Source organism: Geospiza fortis, unplaced genomic scaffold (genome assembly GCF_000277835.1).
Source record: "Geospiza fortis unplaced genomic scaffold, GeoFor_1.0 scaffold1103, whole genome shotgun sequence".
Classification (NCBI taxonomy): Eukaryota; Metazoa; Chordata; class Aves; order Passeriformes; family Thraupidae; genus Geospiza; species Geospiza fortis.
In genome coordinates, this window is record NW_005054669.1 from 132,721 (window position 1) to 152,135 (window position 19,415).

Below are 19,415 nucleotides of genomic sequence, written 5' to 3' on the forward strand. Positions count from 1 at the left end.
TCCTCCCGCAGCCCTTGCCATTCTCGCGCTGGGCTCCAAACTCTCAATCCCCTCCCCTTACCTTGCTGCTTTCTGAGTGCTCATCTGTGTCTTTAATATGTGTGGATGTACTTGTGCTGGGTCAGTGTTTACAATTATTAACTAAAGAAGTTACTCTCGTGGTTTCCCTTGTGTCATTGGTTCCCACCTCTGAAGCTTCAGCTTTCCCCTTGTTCCTCTCTGCTTTGATTGAGTTTCAGATGTCATCACCTTTCAGAGGATTCCTTCACAAAGTTGTATCTGAGTTATTGAGACATTTCTGTATCCCTTTTGTGTTGTTGGAGTGTTTTTTTTGTGGTGGAATGACCTGCAGGTGTCCTTAACCATGAAAATCTAATATATTGTTGGTGGAAGGCAGCTTTGCTGCAACACAGCGTTTGTGCACACAAGATTTTCCCCTCAGTGTGCTCAGGACTTGCTGCTCACATGCTCTGCAGTGACTCATGTTTGGGATATGCCCTGTTCCAAGATACATGTGCAGATCCTGTCCTAGAATCCTCATTTAATTAAAAGTTAATGAGCAGAGTCGATGATTTTCCAGGGAGTGCTGCATGGCAATGGTCAGGTGTGGCTCACAGGTGCTCACAGGTGTCTCCACCCTTCCCTGCAGGTGAACCAGCGCAATGTCCCGGGCATTGACAGTGCCTACCTGGCCATGGACACCGAGGAAGGCGTGGAGGTTGTCTGGAATGAAGTTCAGTTTTCTGAGCGGAAGAACTTCAAGCTTCAGGAAGTGAGTTGATGTGTCTCCCAACAGGATGTGAGGAGCGTACCCTGCCCTGGGGTGGGATTATGGATACTTTTTGTGTTGATTATTGGCTGGGTTTGAAAGGCTGTGCTGTCCAAATGTAGCAAATTTGGCTTAAGCCTGGCCTGTATAGGAAATGTCCTGGAAGACTGTTGTGCTATTTCCATGAGCCCTTGTGTTCATTTAGACTTGGCAATCAAACCACACTCTGTGAGATGCAGTGCAGAAGGAAATGGGGTCCTGCCTGTTCTTAGCATAGGGGCTTGACATACACATTAGTGTTTGAGGGGACCACAACCCAAGAAGAAAGAAGGATATTTGGTGTGGTCTCTGATATGACATGTTTTTGTCTTTCTGATGTTAAGGAAAAGGTTAAAGCAGTGTTTGACAACTTGATTCAGCTGGATCATCTCAACATTGTGAAGTTCCACAAATACTGGGCTGATGTCAAAGAGAACAAGGCCAGGGTAAGTGCAGCCACCAGGCTGTTGGGTTCTCATTGTTAGCTAATTAACAAGGTGGAGGGTAAAGTGTCCTGCTGCTTCACAGGTGATCTTCATCACTGAGTACATGTCTTCAGGGAGCTTGAAACAATTCCTGAAGAAGACAAAGAAAAACCACAAAACTATGAATGAAAAGGTAACTCTTGTTTTCTGTGTGACCATCATTCTTTAGAGCCATCAGCCCCTGGAAAGCCCTTTCAGCAGAGGATCCCAGAGAGAACTGGTGATAACACATTGCTGCAGCTCCCCTGTGTCCCTGTAACTGAGGTCAGCTGCAGGTTCTCTGGGACAGCAGTTCTGTGCTGGCTGCTTTACTGCCAGCAGCTCTGCAGCTTCTCAGGTGTGGTGTGACAGGCATGGCCCTGTCCAGGGGCCCTCACAGGAAGGGGGGAAGGTGTCTGTATACGGCAGACTGGAGGACAGGTGTGTTTCTGGACCCATGGGAATTTGTAGAAACAAGCTGACTGTAGGAGTACTGATTCCTTATACCTGCACTGAGTAAAAGCTGGGGCAGGTATTGCTTCCTACGAGTGGGCTGTGAATCACAGAGCTACAGATTAGCTGATTAGCTCCTTGTGGATGATTTTCTCCTTTTCCTCTTGTATCTGCAGGCATGGAAGCGGTGGTGTACCCAGATCCTCTCTGCTCTCAGGTACGTGGGGCACTGACCTTGAGGTCCCAGCCATTGGGACTGATGTGGCAGTTAAGTATTAGGGAGGTCTCCAGAGTATCCATCTTTATAATCTGAGTTTCTCCTTGGTCAGGAGGATGTTGCAAAGATGACAGGGAATTCAAGTTCCGTGTGAGGGGGCTTAGAAAAACTTCCACGGTGTTGGCAGGCTGTAGGCCTGTTACAGGCAGTGGATTCATGGATATTGAGGCATGTGTGTGTACATTTCTTGATGGTGCAGCCCTTCTGCAGCCATCTGAGTGCAATACAGCTGAGTGGAATGTGGTGTGGGTTTTAAAAACTCTTTTCCACCAGGGCTAGAGTTGGTGAGGAGCTAATTAGAACCTTAGAAAAACAATAGCCTGGATGACAGAGCATGGCTTGCACTCCATAGAGGAAACTCTGGTGCCACTTGGCTAAATTACAGCTATTGATGAATAGTTTGGGTTCTAATAAGCTTCTGGGAGCTGACTGTCCTCACTTGTGCTAGCTGCTGACATAAACCCAAGCAGAGTGAGATGCAAAACCAGAGTGTACCTGGGACCCAGCGCTGAAAAGCTTTATTTGTGCCTGCTGACAAGCATGCCCAGTTGTGTGTGCATAGCATTAAGTGCCTCTTTGGTCCCCTTTGAGTAGGGACAGACTAAGGCTCCGATATTTTTGGTATAAAAATAAAATTGTAACCCTTTTAGAATCCACTCAGCAGTACTGGGTTGGATGAAATCGTGTCTTTACCTCTGGTACCCTGAGTTTCTTGGGAACTGATAGGAGAAAGCTTTGTCTTCCCCTCTGCCATGTTCTGGAGATTCAATAGAGACAATTCCTGTTTGTTCCTGGTTCTCAGCCAGAGGCTGATGTACAGTCACTGAATTGTATCTCCCAGCTGCTGTAAATCCCTGGCATGTGCCCTTTGCTCTCCTGTTCTCTTCTGATGTTTCTTGACGTGGGAGGGTGTGAAGGAAGGGGTTCAAGGCCTTGACCAGTGCTCTGTTCTGCATCTGCAGCTACCTCCACTCCTGTGATCCTCCCATCATCCATGGCAACCTGACCTGTGACACCATCTTCATCCAGCACAACGGGCTGATCAAAATCGGGTCAGGTAATGCTTGCTGGGGGTGCCCCTGCCTTATCAGAGACTGCCCAGAGAGAGGCACCAGCTCCTTTCCAGGCTCCCTGGCACGATAGGCCTGTGTGTACATGTGCTTCTCCACCTCCACATCAGATGTGCCAGAGACTGGGAGCAGAATTCACTGCTGATTGGACCCTTGTCATGTGCAGGAGTGACTCTTCTTTAGCCTCCTCTTTAGCTTTATGTCTCAAGGGGTTGACACAGGAAATGATGCTGAAACTTGGAGGTTTTGTAAGCACATAATCTGTGTGTTCATCTGCTCTGCAGATTTTCATGTTGACACACAGAGTTCTTCTGCCAGCACTGTGGAGCTTTGGGAGCTGCCTGGGGAGCTGTGTTCATGCAGCCACAAGAGTGCTGCTTGTAGCGGCCCATGTTTGTAATAAAGTGGACAGACTGGCAGCAGCGAGTGGCTTATCCAGCATGCCATTATCCCATGGGATAATGGGCGTGCCTTCAGGCTGCTGAGCTGCCCTCAGCCTGCTTGGCACACACGTGCCCTGCTGGAGCAGTCATCCTGTGCCAAAATGGTTTATTTCATAAGTAAGCAGTGATGTTCCTGGCAGTGCAGAGCATCCTTGCATGCTCTGGTTTTTCCTGCTGTTCCCATGTCTCTAAAAATCTGTCTGCAGTCAGGATGCATTATTTCACACCTTGACATGACCTTTCAAGGGACAGCTTTGCTACCTGCTGTTCAACTTCGGCAAGTATTCTCGATCTGAGGAATAGGTCTCTGCTTTCCTGGAGCTATTGTCTATGTGAGTTCTGCTTTGATGTGGAGTGTACAGGGAGGATGCTCTACATCACCTGTCTTCCAGAAATAGCCTCTCCATCAGCTGCAGACCTGTGGCTTTTCTTCCCATCAAAGAGCTCCTGTGTTGTTGTTTTGTTCCAGAACTGAGGTAGCAGGTTTGTGCTTGTACCAGGGAGACAGGATTGTGGCAGAAGGAGCACTCTGCTCCTGACCTGCCTGTAAACTTGGGGACTTGCTCCTCACACAAGCTGATGTCATCATGTCATCACACAGGCTTTATTGTGTTTTCCTGACTTTGTCCAAGTGAGAGAGATTTCCAAGAGTGAGTGCACCTAGTACCTGTATGCTGGCAAACTCCCTGGCATTCAGTTCAGACTGATGGAAAGACTTGAGTACTCAAGAAATTCCCTTTTTTAGTTTAGTTTCAAGGTACCATGCAGCTGCCATGTTTCTGCAGGGCAGCCAGTGCTGTCTGTGAAAGCAAACCCATGGAGCTGGCATTGCAGCCACGGCTTTCACCACAGGGAGATCCTGCAGCTCCTCAGACCTGCCATTCCCAGAGTGTGCAGCTCCAGGGCTGCTGTTCACAGGCTGTGTAGGAAGGTGGCTCTTCAGCTGTGGGTGAATGGTGGCCTCAGCACTGTTACACCTTGGCTCCCTTCAGTTTCACAAAGCTTTGCTGCTGTCAGGTGCAGCAGGAGGGACGTGTGTGTGCTCATGCCAGGAGAAGTGGGTGTCTGTGCTGTTCCAGCTGCAGGATGTGGCTGCAGCTGCAGTGCTCATGTGCAGCTGTTCCTGACCTCTCTGCTCCACAGCTGTGGGCTGCCTGCCTCACCTCACATTCAGGAGTGAAGTAATTTATCTAAAAGATTCTGGTCCTTTCCTAAATAAAAAAGGAAGTGATTGCAAGTGGGCTTGTGGTCAAAAGAGGAATCCTCCAGATGGGAAAGCTGTGGCTCCAGTGCAGGCTGGAATTAGAATTGGCAGTGTTGCAGGATGTATTCCTATTCCTGCAATGCCCACCCAGCCAGAAAAGGCAAAGCTGCATCCCCAGGACTGCTGGTTGTGTTGGAGCTTGAGCCTTTCTCCCTGGCACTGCTGCCTCTGCAGTGCCACATGGGCTGGGTTTGAGTTTTGGGCCTGGAACAGCAGCTGCTCCAGGGTCACTGACAATGCCAGGCTCATGTTTGCTGCTTCCTGTCCTTGTTCTGTACAGCTGGCTGGTATCTGAGCACTTCCCTGTGTTCACTTAAAGCAGCAGGACAGTAATTTCTGTGGATTTATGGGGAACAAGGATTCAGTGCACTATGAGCTGTGCTTTGGTACTGTCTCTGTCCCCCGTACTGTGCTGGATGCTGCTCCCCAAGTTCCTCTCCCTGTGGCTTTGGCAAAGAGAATACTTGCTGAATGTGGGGCAAAAACCTGGCTAGGGCAGCTGCTGGTGTGCGCTGCAGGACATGCTGCTGTCTGCTGGGGCAGGGCGTGCCAGGAGGGCAGCCCCACGTTGGAAATGCCTGATGCTGTCCCTGTGACACTCGTTCAGGGTGGGAACAGCCCTTTGCTCCTTGCTGCTCACTCAGAGGCAGGAGCACGTGCCCTGGCTGCACTGGTCACTGCTTCTCTGTTCAGCATGTAAATCTGTGTGCTGGGGGTCAGCTGTGGGAGAAAAAGGGAGTGGGAAGGAGGAAAGATTTTGTATAATGCTTAAATGCAAAAGCCATCCATAATCCATTCATTTGCTAATGTTTTATTCTCCAGTTCCATAAAGTGCTGAGTTTATAGATTTAAGGAGAATGTTTCAAATGAGTGGAGAGCTTCAGAGAACTCGTGATGAGGATAGGAAAGACACTCACAGCTCTTAACCTTGCCACTGGTATTCCCAGAGACTGGAATGTCCCACCTGCTGCGTGTACTGTTCCCAGAGCCCAGGGGCAGCACAGTGGTGCCTCCCTGGGTGTCTGTGCTGGCTGACAGGGGGATGTGCTGCCAGGTGTGTTCTGGGGCTGCAGCTGCTCTCAGTGTGGGAAGAACAGTGTGTACACACAGGGTGCTCACACAGTGTGCCTGGTGCTGCTGCCTGCTCCTGTTGGCATTGCTGGGAGCTGTTCCTGGAATTCCCACTGGCAGCATAAGAACCATTCACAGGTGGAAAGAAGTGATGTGTTTGAATTAAAACCCTTTTGGGCAGCTCTGGGAGTGCCCCAGCAGAAGGGAGGCCTCAGGCTGGAGGGTCTCAGTGTCCTCTGGTGCTCCTGAGACATGGCAGTGTGTCAGCATCTGCTGAGACCTCGATGGAGCACAGAGGACGCTCGTGGAGTGCAGTGCAGATTTCCCCCTTGTGCCCCCAGGCCTTGCTGCTGTGTGTCTCTCCTGGCTGCACCACGCCTGACCTGAGCCTCAGTCTGTTTCAGTTGTGTCTGCTCAGGGTCTGCCCTCAGTTCCAGGCCATGGGGCAGGACTCTTATGGGTATTAGCTCTGCTGTGGCATCATGTGGCCAGGTGTGTAAGTGTGGGTTCTCCTGCTGAGATCTGTGGCCAGAAGGTACTGGGATGTAGAGAGAGGGAATTCTCTGCTGAAGGGGTGGGGTGGGTGGGACTGTAGGACACTCACAGAAGAACAGAATTTCTGGCTTCTTGGTCTCAGTCAGCCATGATCTTCTGCTTGGTCAGAGATGCCTTGTGTCCCCTGCCCAGTCTGGTTCTCAGGTAGAAGCCCTGATGTTCCTTAGGTAAATTTATTTGAAGAGGTGGCTGGAGGCAGGGCCCAGTGCTCAGTCCTGTCCCTGTGTGCCCTGACTCTGACCCAGCTGTCTCTATGGATGTAAGTGCTTTGCTGTTCACCAACTCATTGACTTTATCTCGTTTTACTTCCCGCTCACGGGCTGCTCTGTTACAACAGTCTTTCATAGGATATTTGCTAATGGTGAGCAAACTTCTCCGCTCCTGTGATGTGACTCCACTTATGTCATGTACATGATTTTATCTCTGTGTGTATCTGTATATATATATTTATATATATATGTGTGTGTATCTATATTTGTAACACACAGACATACACACTGATGTATTTACAGTGTTCCCTTGCTATAAGGCTGTGTGTAAAACTGTTTGGCTTAGGTGCATCCTGCTTGGAGAGCTCATGTTCTGTGCGGGGATGCAAACAGTTCCTCGTGCTCTTGGCCAGAGCCTTACAGAGAGGGAGCACTGCCCTTTGTGAAGTCTCCTGGTTGTTAGTTTTCTCCCTCTCCATGTTCTTAGCGTGTGCTAGTCCACGGGCCCCGTGCATGCCAGCTCCTGCATGTCAACAAGCCATGCCTTGTTCTGAGCTCTTCCCAGCTGAACTTCCCACGTCCATTAGGCTCTTCCCTGCTGCTGCTCTGCTGCCCTTGGCTGGGGCCCAGCCCTGGACTAGCCCCCACTGTGTGCTTGGCTATCCAATTGCTTGCTTGTAGTTTGAACTCCTTAGATGTGTTGGTTTTAAGATGAATGTTTCAGTGAATGTGTCTGGCTCCTGATGGCCAGATCCCTCCTGGAGATCCAAATGAGTCTCTGGATTGAAGTAAGCTTGGCTATTGTTGTTTCCCCAGATAAATCTCTGGTTTTGGGGAGATCTGTGTATATGAGGAGGGAGTTGGGCTGGTGGGAGCCAGAGAAGGATTCGAGTGCTGCAATTTGTAACCCTATTGCATAGAACACCATGTTTACATTTAAAATAATAATTTATTTTATTTTTTGCCATCAGGGTTAATCTCGATGGTTAGAGTTTGTTTCTCCTGAGTTGGGAACCTACCAACCATCAGCTGAAGTGGTGGAAAGGGCAAGGGCCTGACCACATGGGCTCTGTGCCTTCCAGGCTGGCAGGAGGATGTGCTGTGCCACCCTGCATTGCCAGCGGGGCAGGGGCTCCTGAAAAGCTCAGTCTGGGATCTGGTGTGGCTGAGGGGCATGGGGATGTGGTCAGGGCTGGAGGCCTGAGGAGGGCAGGTGTCCCTGGGGATGGCTGCAGGGTGGCAGAGCAGCAGCCAGAGAACTGGCCCAGGAACGAGCCCACAGAGTGGGAACCTGGCTGAGCCTGAGCCTGAGCCTGAGCCTGGGCTGAGCCTGAGCCTGAGCCCACAGAGTGGGAACCTGGCTGAGCCTGGGCCGAGCCTGAGCCTGGGCTGGGGCCGAGTGGGGCTGAGCCTGGGCTGAGCCTGAGCCCACAGAGTGGGAACCTGGCTGAGCCTGAGCCTGGGCTGGGGCTGAGCCTGGGCTGGGGCTGAGCCTGGGCTGGGGCTGAGCCTGGGCTGGGGCTGAGCCTTGGCTGAGCATGAGCCTGGGCTGGGGCTGAGCCTGGGCTGAGCCTGAGCCTGGGCTGAGCCTGAGCCTGGGCTCAGCCAGGCTGAGGGCAGCAAGGCTGAGGGCTGGCCAGCCCCTCCTCCAGAATCAGGCACCCCTGTGAGCAGAACCAAAGGCCCTGGTTCTAGAAGGACAGGAGGAGCCTGGATGAGCACTCTGCAGGCACAAGGAGATGCTGTGGTGCCTCACCTGTGCTGGAACAGCATCAGATGGCCTTGGAACACTGAGCTTTCCTGGATTGTGAACTTGTTCTAACACTCTGTTGTACCAGGAGGTACTGCTGATATGAGAGCTGGGCATCTTGAGCAGTGATTTGGGTTTGAAAACACTAAATCTAGGGTGTAAGGCTCCTGTTTTGCTTGAGCATTGAGCTGATGAGGCTGTGAGTGACATGCTTTCATAACTAATCTTATTTTAGTCATCACTTCACTCCCTTGGATTTTGTTGCCTGATCTTTCAATGCCATGCTGGTTTCAACATTCTTAACAGACACCTGAGGTGATGCAGAAATAAGAGGTTGGTAGGATATCTTGGATCTGGCTTTTTTATTTTTCAACTATGGCAGGTGTGGTTTTAAAAGGAAAATAATGGATAATTTAAGTCATCAGACATAGAAAAATCTGCCATAAAAATGGCATGTTAGCAGTGATTTAGGAAAATGTAACATGAATAGATGTAGTTTAGCTTTTCTAGCTATACAGTTTTATGTGTGAGTCAAGCACATTGTCTGTCAAGCCAAACATTTTTGGTTCCTTAGAAACTTGGCAAAACTAAGGCAGAAATTCATAATAAGATTTTTCTGTGACTACAGGTGCTGCTGGGAAAGAGATTGGGCAAGGAAATCGTTTTGAGTGGAACTTTTGGTCTAGAAGAAAGTTCAAGGTTGGATCCAAGCTACTTTTTTTGGGGGGTGGTTTTTCTTTTAAGGGTTTGACTGCCATGGGCCTGTCTCCAAGTGAAGGCACTTCTCATTTGGCTTGTTCTTGAGAAACTGCTGAACAAACTGGGTTGAATAGCATGAGGTTGATTGTAATGGTAATGGTACAATGATGCAATTGTAATGCTGCAATGCTGTAGCTGCTGCTGTGGTTACTAGAGTGGCAGAGCAGTTCCAGAGAGCTGCCCTGGATTTTTCTGTGAGCACAGAGTTAAAGTAGGAGGAGCAGCCACGGGTGAGTGGCAGTCGGTGGGTTCTGTCCTGCTGGAAGTTCCAGCTGCCTCCTGCTGACCCCGTGTTCAGCGTGTGTGTGTCCAGGGGAGGGTGGTGGCATTTTTAAGGTCCAGTTTAGTGGGAGGAACTGGTGACCTTGGTGGCCTTGTGGCAAAGATTCTCCTCCTTCTATGCTGTGATAGTAATGAACTCATTTTTATTTTGCAGAGGGTTTAAAAGCCAGTTCTTGCTCCTAGTACTTGTTTCCCTAGCTCAGAGTACCCTCTGTGTGCTGCTGTGACTGACCTCATTCATGAAAACACCAGAAAACTATGGTCATTTAGACTGGTTGTTGTTTTCAGTTAAGCAAGATATTTTAAAAGGTTTAAATGTCTCTGTTTAGTGCTCCAGGTTATGGAACATCCATTTTCCAAGGTCATTGTTATTTCTGTGTTGCACTGAGGGCATTGTTGCTTCAGTTTTGTTCAGTTCTGTTTTTTCTCTGCTTTTATGTGACTTTCCCAGTGGGCATGGGGATGTGAATTGTAGTCCTCCAGGTCTTCAATTCGCCCATTCTCATATTAGCACAGCAGTTTCAGGTGTCTCTTCCCTCCAGGGCCCTTGGGTTGAAGGCTTTGTGAACCTCAGCAGTTCAGGGAGCTCCTTCGTGCCAGTTCTGAAAAGATCACTCAGACACCAACAAGCAGGGGCAGCCTGTGGTGGCTGGCTGTGCCTGAGCAGGGGTGAGCTGTCTTCTCTAGAGGTCCCTCCCAACCTGGACAGGTTTGTGGGTTAGGTCTGGAGCTGTGTCGGCCAAGCAGTGTTGGCACTCTGGCACCTGCTCCCAAGGGTGAGCTTTGCTGTGGCTTAAACCTCCCAAGGTCCCTTTGGCACATTGTGGAACAATGATAATCAAAGATGGGGAGTTTGAAATTTGGGAAAGTTGTACTTGAAATTCTTGATCTTGTGTGCCCTAATTACATTTTAGAGTGTACATTTATATTGGTTCAGTCCCTGCTTCTGCTAAGCAGAGCTGCTCACAGCAGAAGATCATCTTCACAGTCTGAGGACTTGTTTTCTAGAGCACGTCTGTCCTCTGGGAGCAGATGGCTCCTCTGGAGTAGCTCGGTCTGTAGCATTCAGTGAATGTCTGTTCTTGTTTTTTCTGATTGCATGTAATTCTTGCACTGTGATGTGAACATGTATATCTTTTTCATAGCAATATTGCATTGGTGTAGCCCAAGCAGGGGTTTTTTTGCATGGTCAGTGAAACCTTCATTCTTCCGGTCTAGAATGTGGAACTTGGTTTTGGGCGCAGATTGCAGATCTCCCAACAGACTTTGTTAGGGATGAAGTTGTTTGTGTCATGAATTCTTCCAGCGCTAAAGTGCAATAAGCTCCTAAGTCACTGTTTAAGAGCCTGCATGCAGCCAGGATTGACAGGTACTAATCTTACAGCTCTTTTTTATCTGTTCTTGTTTTTCCTGCTCTGCCTACTTCTACTTTCTGCTTCCATGTGATGGATGTGGTCAGACACGTCAACTTACAACTCTTAAGTAATCTTTTAAATGTAAAAATACCACTTGCTGCTTCATGAGCAATGTGACACAGTGTGATCCAGTCCCTCTGTGGCTCACTGACAGGAGTGTGTGCCCTGGCCCTAGGAGTGAGTAGCTGATGATGCCCTGGGCTGCATTAGGCAAAACTTTGCCAGAGGAGGGAGGGGATGGTCCTGGCTCTCTGCTCAGTGCAGCCCCCCTGTAGGTCCAGGCCCAGTGCTGGGTGCCCAGGACACGAGAGACAGAGACAGGCTGGGGACAGCCCTGAGCAGCCTGTGATGCTGCAGGGCTGGGAGGGACAGGGACAGGGACAGGCTGGGCACAGCCCCGAGCAGCCTGTGATGTGTGACACCTGCAGGGAGGGCTCTCAGGTGAGCCCCGGTGTGTGTGACACCCCCAGGGAGGGCTGTGCAGGTGACCCCCGGTGTGACACCTGCAGGGAGGGCTGTGCAGGTGAGCCCCGGTGTGTGTGACACCCCCAGGGAGGGCTCTCAGGTGAGCCCCCGGTGTGTGTACCCCCAGGGAGGGCTCTGCAGGTGAGCCATGCACTCCCAGGAACAGGAGCACAGGCCACAGCACAGGCTGGAGCCCAGGTGGTCCCTCTGGATCCCAGGCATTCTCAGTGTGGTGGTGGCACAAGCACAGGTTGCCCAGGGCTGGGATGGAGTCTCCATTTTGATGTTACCCATCCAGACATGGTCCTGGGCAACCAGCTCTGGGTGTCCCTGCTGGAACAGGGCTGTTGGACAAGGTGACCTGTGCAGGTCTCTTCCCACAAGAGCCATGCTATGATTTTGATTCTGTGTTAATTTCTTTGGAGGGTAGCCATCTCCAGTTTTGTGTGGCATCAACTCTCTCTTGCCAGTAGCACTGATGCTGCTCCAGCAGTGTTTTCTCCGGAGGGAGCCACGGGCAGTGCTTTAGCAGAGGTTGGTTCCTGCTGGGAAGCCATGTCAGTAGATGTGTGCGTATGTGTGTAAGCTTTACCTGCACTGGGAACAGTGTGTGGTGAACTTTTCATACACTGAATCTATTTGCTCCCTCAGCTAATGATACTCAAATGCCAAAAATAATAAAATCCTGTTCCTTCTGGTGACTCAGTGTTGCAAACATTTTGCAAACACTGTTTGCAATCCCTGATACAGATCTGAGGGCTGTAGGGAGCTTTTATTCTATGATCAGCATAAATATGACACTTCTTCCTGTTTGACTCCTTGTTTAATGGCTGTATGCTTCTTTTTATGCCGAATAACTTCCTAGTTCCTTATTTTCTGGGCCTTGCTCTCCCTAATAAAAAAGCTCTTGTCATGGCTGTGTGCAGAGAAAGGAAACTCTAACGTCGTGGGTTTGGGCAGCCTTGTACCCTTTTGCAGGAGTGGAAGTGCCTCAGGCATATGAGTGCAGGGGATAAAAATGTGGCCTCACACCTCTCCTGGCCCTGTGGTCACCCCTTCACAGCTGCAGAGGGTGGTCTTGGGGTCAGTTGATAATTTTTAGGTCCCTGGTGGTACAATCCCATTGCTGGGTTGCGCAGCGAGCCTGGGACAATCTCACAGATCAGTTGTTGATCCTTTCACTGACACCTTTTCCCCCTGCTTTCTGTTGGCCAGGGCACTGGCCCTTGGCTGAGGAGGGAAGTCCTGTTCTGCTTTGCATGCTCACGAGAACCCAAACAGCCCAGGGGCTGCTGCAGGAGGTGAGCAGGGCTGTGGGACTGGAGATCTTCGCTGCCTGCAAGTGGAAGTTCTGAGTGCAGAATAAAGGCAAAGATAGGGTGTGAGATGGACACTGCACAGGAGGGAAGTGTCCTCTGCAGCATGGAGTGTTCCAGAGCAGGGGCTGGATGCCCAGGCAGGAGTGCCACCACTGCCTCCTTGGCTGGCACTGCTAGCAACCAGGGGGCACACAGGCTGCCCACTTACCCTGGCCAACTCCTTTTGCACATTCTTGAGGGTTTGAGAAGTCTGACCAGCTACAGCATGTGTCTGTAGGAGTGCCCACTGAGTGCCCAGATTGAGTTCAGCTTGTCAAAGACAGGTTGCTTGCCCTACCCTCTGCTGTGCTTCACACCTCTTCCTATCACCTGTCCTGCTCAGACACTGGATTTGGCCGAACCTTTTTCTAAAATTATCTCTGATGGTGATTGTCCAGGGGGTGACCAGGTGGGACACAGGACTGTGGCACTGAGCACATTGCAGTGTGACAGTAGAGCTTCAAATGGGTGGTGGCTCTGTGCTCCCGGCTCACCTCAGTGTTTCTCCCTGGCAGATAGCTGCTTAGTTTCAGAGAGTTGTTTGCAGTCTCTGCAGATGTGGCTGTTCCAAAAGCTTATCTTTCATGAGGGTCCATATTTATGCTCTGCTCACTGTTCTTGTGGCTGCAAGTTATTTCCTCCCCCTAGCTGCGAGTGGTTTGTGGAGGTGCTGGCTGCTGGGAGGTTCTGCTGTCTGGGTGGCCACCTCCCTTCCCTCAGCAGCTTGGATTGATTATTGTCTGGAGGTGCTTTGGCACCAGCATCCTCCTGAAATGGGGAAGAGTTGCATGGTAGGTCCATCCTCCCTGAACTCTGAGGTGGTGACCAACTGCAGTGACCTTGGCACCTCTGGCTGCTCCTCAGGCTGCTGTTCTGAATGAGTAACTTGCCTGTGACAAATGCTGTGGATCTGTTTGAAGCCAGGCATTTCTGCTGGGAGCTGTTCTCACCTTGTCCTCCTGGCAGGCAGCAGTTGTGGTCTCCAGGTTTGCCCTTGGAGAGTGATGCTAAGCTGCCAAGGAAACAGTGCAGGAATGTATTGGGTCAGGGCAGGTGACAAGAGATGAAGGCTGTGAAGATTCACCTTAATGCCACCATTCTGCCCCTTTGGGCACCAAGGGCCTGGAGCTGCAGGCGTTCCCTGGGATTTCATCAGGGATGGGATGTGGTTTCCTGTATCCTAAGCATTCCTGGTTTTCTTCTAGTGGCACCGGACACAATTAACAACCACGTGAAGACCTGTCGTGAGGAGCAGAAGAACCTGCACTTCTTTGCCCCAGAATATGGAGGTATGCTGTGGCTGTGGCTGCAAGCCTGGGGATTTGTTTTGTCCTTACTGATGCTTCCAAGCTGTCCTGCACCTTGTTCTCAGCTCCAGGCTCCTGACAGATGCCACATTAACAGTTCTGAGCCATTTGCCTGCTGAAATGCTTCAGCTCCTCTGTTCTTTGGCAGCAGAGGAGGGAGAAGCTGCAGGACTGTCCCAGCCTGGTGCAGGATGGTGCTGGTGCATGCAGAGCTGACTGATAATGCTATTTCTGTGTTACAGAAGTTGCCAATGTCACCACTGCTGTGGACATCTACTCCTTTGGGATGTGTGCACTGGAGGTGAGTGTCAAACATGGACTTTAGGACAGAGATGATGAATCTGAGGAGAGAGAGAGAGCTCTGGAAGGGCTGTGGCCATGGGTGGGTTTGCTCAGTGACAAGTGTTTTGTTCTCAGAGCCAAGTGCAATTTGCCTTGGAGAGATCTCTATGGAGGCTCCCCCAAGTGCCTCACTAAGGAGTAAATGGCTCAGGGATCTGCAGTTCTTCTCAAATTCCTAATGGGTAATGAATTACTTAGCAGGTCTTGGCCAGTCCTGAGGTCAGACTCATTGGCTGGAGGGAATAGTCACTGCTGCAGACTGTAATGTAATGTCCATGTATGTGACCACTGCCTGGGCTGTTTGGGGCAGAGGACAGCTGCAGTCTGTCACTTTGTCTGGGCCAGCCTGTGCCCATCTGATGGAGGTGCTGGTTGCAGTCAATGTGAGTCTGACATACCTGGTCGTAGCAACTTTGTGCTTCCTCTGTCCTTGCAGTCAGTAGGTCCAGGTCCAGGTAATGAGAGCTGCTGTTAGGAGTATTTTCTGAGAAGAATTGTCAGAAAGAGCCAGCATAAAGAACCCTCAACCTGTGCTGCACATTCCATTAGTGAAGCAGGAAGAGAACTGTGGAAAGACACAACTTCCAGGAAACAAAACTGAAGCTGAATGCAGAGACACTCCCTGCAATATTTTTCAGCCTTTCCTAGCTGGGAATGAGTGTCTGTGTAGTTGGCTGGAGCCCATTCTTGATGTGTTGTGTGCTTGCTCTTGTTCTGCGATGCAGAGCTATTCACACAGCCAGAAGGGACCCTGTCAGACCCTGGCAGTGATCCAGTCACTGCTTCACTATGGAATTACCAAACAGACTAACAGGCCAATGGATGGTGAGGTTCAAAATGGAGACACTTACTGTCCAGGTTGTTGCTGGCAGAGTTCCCAGGGCTCCCTGGCAGTCTCGAAGTACCAGGAGTAAGCTGTTGTAGTGAGGCAGCCATTCTCTCTGTCTCTCCAAATGTGACCTTAAATACCCCCAAACAGCTTGGCTGTGATGATCTCATGCTTGGCAGTGGTCTCCTTGAGCCTGTCTGCCATGCAGCCTGTCACTGCCAGTGGAGTCTGATGCTCTGCTCTGTGTTTACAGATGGCAGTGCTGGAGATCCAGGGGAACGGGGAGTCCTCCTACGTGCCGCAGGAAGCCATCAACAGTGCCATCCAGCTGCTGGAGGACCCCCTGCAGCGGGTGAGCCACGGCCTCGGGGCTCTGCATGGCTCTGCTGCTGCTGCTGCTCGTGGTCTCATGCAGGTTTTTTCTCCAGGAGTTCATTCAGAAGTGTCTGGAGCAGGACCCTGGCAGGCGCCCCACGGCCCGGGAGCTCCTGTTCCACCAGGCGCTGTTCGAGGTGCCCTCGCTGAAGCTCCTGGCTGCTCACTGCATCGTTGGGCACCAGCGTGAGTACCAGCCCTGGCAGCCACGTGCCCACGTGGGTCAGGGCTCTGCAGAGCTTTGCTGAGCTGTCAGTTTCCCCCCAGTGAGCTGGCACCCTGGGAACACCCCTCCCATGCCCTGCTGCTCTGCAGGTTCCTGGCTGTCCAACACAGGGCCGGGAGGGGCTGTGGTGTCCAACCTGCTCTGAGAGCATCTCTGCACTTTCTGCACTTTTCATTGCTTTTCTAAAGCTGGAGAGGAACTGCAATTGCTGCAAGTTACTCTTTTTTTTTTAAATAGATATGATTCCTGAAAATGCTTTAGAAGAAATTACCAAAAACCTTGACATGAACGCAGTGTTGGCAGAGATCAACCACGAGGACAGGGAAGGAGTCAAGATGATGTGAGTCCCCATGGTGTGCTCAGGGGGCTGCTCAGGGAGCAGTGCTGGGGCCCTGGTGTGAGCACTGGGACGCTGCCCATCACCTCAGAGTTGGTGTTTCCTCACTGACTGGGTGCCAGTGGGAGCTGCTGGAGCTGGAGGGGAAGGAGCAGTCCCTGTCTGGGCACACACACCTCTGGGGAGGGTTATTCCTGGGTGGAAGGAGACCTTGCACCTGTTTCCTGGCAGTAGATTATGTGCAGCTGAGATGAGTTGTTCCCCAAATGGACAGATTAAATGAACATGCTGTAGTTGGAGCAGACACCAGCAAAACATGGCTGAACAGTTTGGGAAGGTGCTCTGACCAATCACAGACTAGTCAGATGGAGTCTCTTTCTCACTTCAGAGAAAGGGTTCCTCAGTGTTTTCCTAATGGAGCATCTTATTCCACACTATGCGCAGGGAAAGGCAGCTGAGGCAGCTGTCAGTGACACACAGCACTACTTGCACTGCAAGGGTGGCCCCTAAGGGAGTGACTGTAATACATATGAGCAAGCAGAGTGCCGAAAAAGTGATGTGCATTTTGGATAACAAAGCCTTGGCTAGTCAAGGGATTAGCTGAAGACGAAGATGTGAACACTGTATTCCCAGAGAAGCCTAGGGTGCTTCCAGGGAGCCCAGAGTTCTGGGATGCTCAGGCTGCTGAACAAGAGTAAGATGACAAGGAAGAACAGCTCCATCCGTATAAGCGGCTCTCTGAGCCACAGAGACCCTTCCAAAAGCTGACATTCCAGTTGTCATAGTGCTAGGAAATGTAGTTTGAAATTCCCTTTGGAATGTTTTTGATATAGTTTCAAAATGGAGGACAACAAGTGAACAACCAAAGCGGTAAGGAGAGATCCTCACACACATGGGATGTCAGCCTCTGCAGGCGTGGCTGTCCATGGGGGCCAGCCTGGAACTTTCCTTTTGGTGGTGCCACACCTCAGAGATGCTGGAAAAGGGAAAGAAAGCAGCAATCACTTGAAATGTCAGCATCATTTCTGGATGGTTCATCAGACTGCCATGCAAACCAAGCTGCTAGAGAAAAATTGGAAGTTTTTGTTGAAACCTACTGCTGTGTCAGAAGATAGGATTATCCCAGCTGCTGGGGCTGTGGGAGGGGCTGGAGGGTGGTTTGGGAGCTGAGGCAGGTGTGCAGCCCATAAAGCACTTGAGAACATCCTGTCAGGCTTCCAGCAGTTTTGCAGTCCTTACCTCATCTCTGGAATGCTTCAGAGCAGCCTTGAGACAGGGGTTTGGCTATTCCAAGTGTTTGTTGCAACCAGGGACCTGGTATGGCAGGTATTTGTGAAACAGCTCACCAGGAGCAGTGTCATTGGGCCACCCTCCAAATAACAGCATTGCACAGGTCTGAGGGCTGTGAGACTGGCTCTGCCATAGCTGCTGCCTCACCCTCAGCTCACATAGGTGGTTATGTCCTTAAGGGAAGATAAGAGCTTGTCACACCAGTGGCTGCCTGTCCATACCCATCCTGCCTGTGGACACAGCCCAGGACATGGGCATTTGAAAGTGCACTCCAAGAGACCCAAGTGGATGGTACTATGAGATGATTTCTCATCTCAGGACATTTTGTTTTCCAGCTTCTCACAATCTCCAGCGCTGGAGCTGGACAAGTTCCTGGAGGATGTGAGGTAAGAGGGATTTTTTAAGACACCTTCCATTGTGTGTGAGACTGGAAAAGTTCTGTAGAGGTATAACCTCAGATGCTGCTCCTTCCTTGTAGGAATGGAATCTATCCCCTCACAGCCTTTGGGATGCCACGGCCCCAGCAGCCCCAGCAGGTGGTGGTGAAATCTCCCATTGCTCCCCCGTCGGTGAAAACCCCAACTCCAGAGCCCGCTGAGGTGGAGACCCGCAAGGTAAAGGCTCAGCCTGGCTGAGGAGGGGCTCAGCCCCGCTCTCCATGGCCAGGTAGGGCTCTGGGGCAGCTGCTGATGGGGTCTGTGCCTCTGTTCCAGGTGGTGCTGATGCAGTGCAACATTGAGTCTGTGGAGGAGGGCGTGAAGCACCACGTACGTTTCTGTGGCTGAGCAGGGGGAGGCCGGGGCGCTGTGCAGGGCTCGTGGCTCTGATGTGCTGCTGGGGCCTGGGGTAACCCTGCAGTGCTGCAGCTGCCACCATAGGACCCAGAGCCTGTCCCAGGGCTGTGCCTGCTGCTGACCGGGCACCTGGCCCACCCCCAGGCCCTGGATGGTGCTGACCGCTGCAGTTCAGGATGGAACTGCCTGTGGCTGTTGTTAAATCCCCGTGGGGCTCTGGAGAGGTGGTTCCCATCCCAAGGGGCATTTCTAGGGTTGCTTTGAGCTTGTCATGGCAGCTTGCAGGACTGCAATTCCTCATGAGAATTTCTTTGCCCTGCAGCTGACACTGCTGCTGAAACTGGAAGACAAGTTGAATCGACACTTGAGCTGTGACCTTCAGCCCAGTAAGTACCTTCTGCCCCTGCCAGGGGCACTGGGCCAGCAGCAATGCTTGGAGCAAGGACTGACACCTTTCCTTGTGTTGTAGATGACAACATCCAGGAGCTGGCCGCTGAACTGGTCCAGCTTGGATTCATCAGCGAGGTAAGCAGGGACTCAGGTAGGGCTGTGGGCCTGTGTTCCTTCCTCAGAGTTCAATGGTTTGTGCCCTTTTCGGGGGCAGAAGGCAGGAGGAATAAGCCAGGCCCCTGCCCTGGGGGTCTCCAGCCATGCTCTCAGCTCTGAGAGGATGGGGCTTACCCCTCACTGTCCTTTATCTGCCCAGGCTGACCAGAGCAGACTCACCTGTTTACTTGAAGAGGCATTTAGCAAGTTCTACTACACTCGGAACGGAGCCCTGACGGCCGTGACTGTGTCATCTTAGCCCCGTGGCTCCGGGGCAGCCAGCGTGGCCTCGCTGCCTGCGACCATCTGTGTCTGCCCTCGCTGTCGGGCACCCGCAAGACCCCAGCTGCAGTGCTTGGAAGCTCATCCTGCATGTGCCGTGGCTGGGCTCATCGACAGTCCTCCCTGCCCACCTCCTAAAGGGGACTTTGCGCATCAGTATTATTTCCAGCCCTGTTTTTGTTGGGATTTGCCAGGTTGTGCTGCGGAGCTAAGGCCTGGCTTGAGGCGTTCTGCAGCCCCACTCATGTGCATGGAGTTTGTTCTGTTTGAATTGTACAAAGTGTCTTTTGCACAGCACAGAAATGGGTTTTTTCTTTCCTTTTTTTTTTCTTTTTTTTTTTTTTTTAATTTAAAGGTAAGCAGGGGTGAGCCCCTAAGCCCTGCACCCCCGGTCACTCCCCCCCATTCCCGCGCCACGGGCCCAGGGGTGGCCGAGCTCGTCCC

The 19,415-nt window shown here is 51.3% G+C and overlaps 2 protein-coding genes across 2 annotated transcripts in view; both read left to right on the top strand.

Moving 5' to 3' along the window:
• The first annotated feature begins 651 nt into the window (after nucleotides 1–651).
• On the top strand, nucleotides 652–19,270 carry NRBP1 (nuclear receptor binding protein 1). Its single transcript, XM_031065026.1, has 16 exons — nucleotides 652–772; nucleotides 1,153–1,254; nucleotides 1,337–1,426; nucleotides 1,902–1,942; nucleotides 2,965–3,059; nucleotides 13,849–13,932; nucleotides 14,193–14,251; nucleotides 15,375–15,473; nucleotides 15,550–15,682; nucleotides 15,960–16,062; nucleotides 17,685–17,735; nucleotides 17,828–17,963; nucleotides 18,063–18,116; nucleotides 18,466–18,529; nucleotides 18,613–18,668; nucleotides 18,850–19,270. Exons 1-16 carry the CDS (start codon nucleotides 695–697, stop codon nucleotides 18,946–18,948), a joined length of 1,344 nt encoding a protein of 447 aa, XP_030920886.1. The 5' UTR covers nucleotides 652–694; the 3' UTR covers nucleotides 18,949–19,270.
• Nucleotides 19,271–19,273: 3 nt separating this feature from the next.
• The window catches only part of KRTCAP3 (keratinocyte associated protein 3), a 2,710-nt gene continuing 2,568 nt past the window's right edge, over nucleotides 19,274–19,415 (top strand). Inside the window, exon 1 of the mRNA XM_031065041.1 lies at nucleotides 19,274–19,277. Coding sequence (XP_030920901.1) covers nucleotides 19,274–19,277 — 4 coding nt within the window. The remainder of the gene's footprint in view (nucleotides 19,278–19,415) is intronic.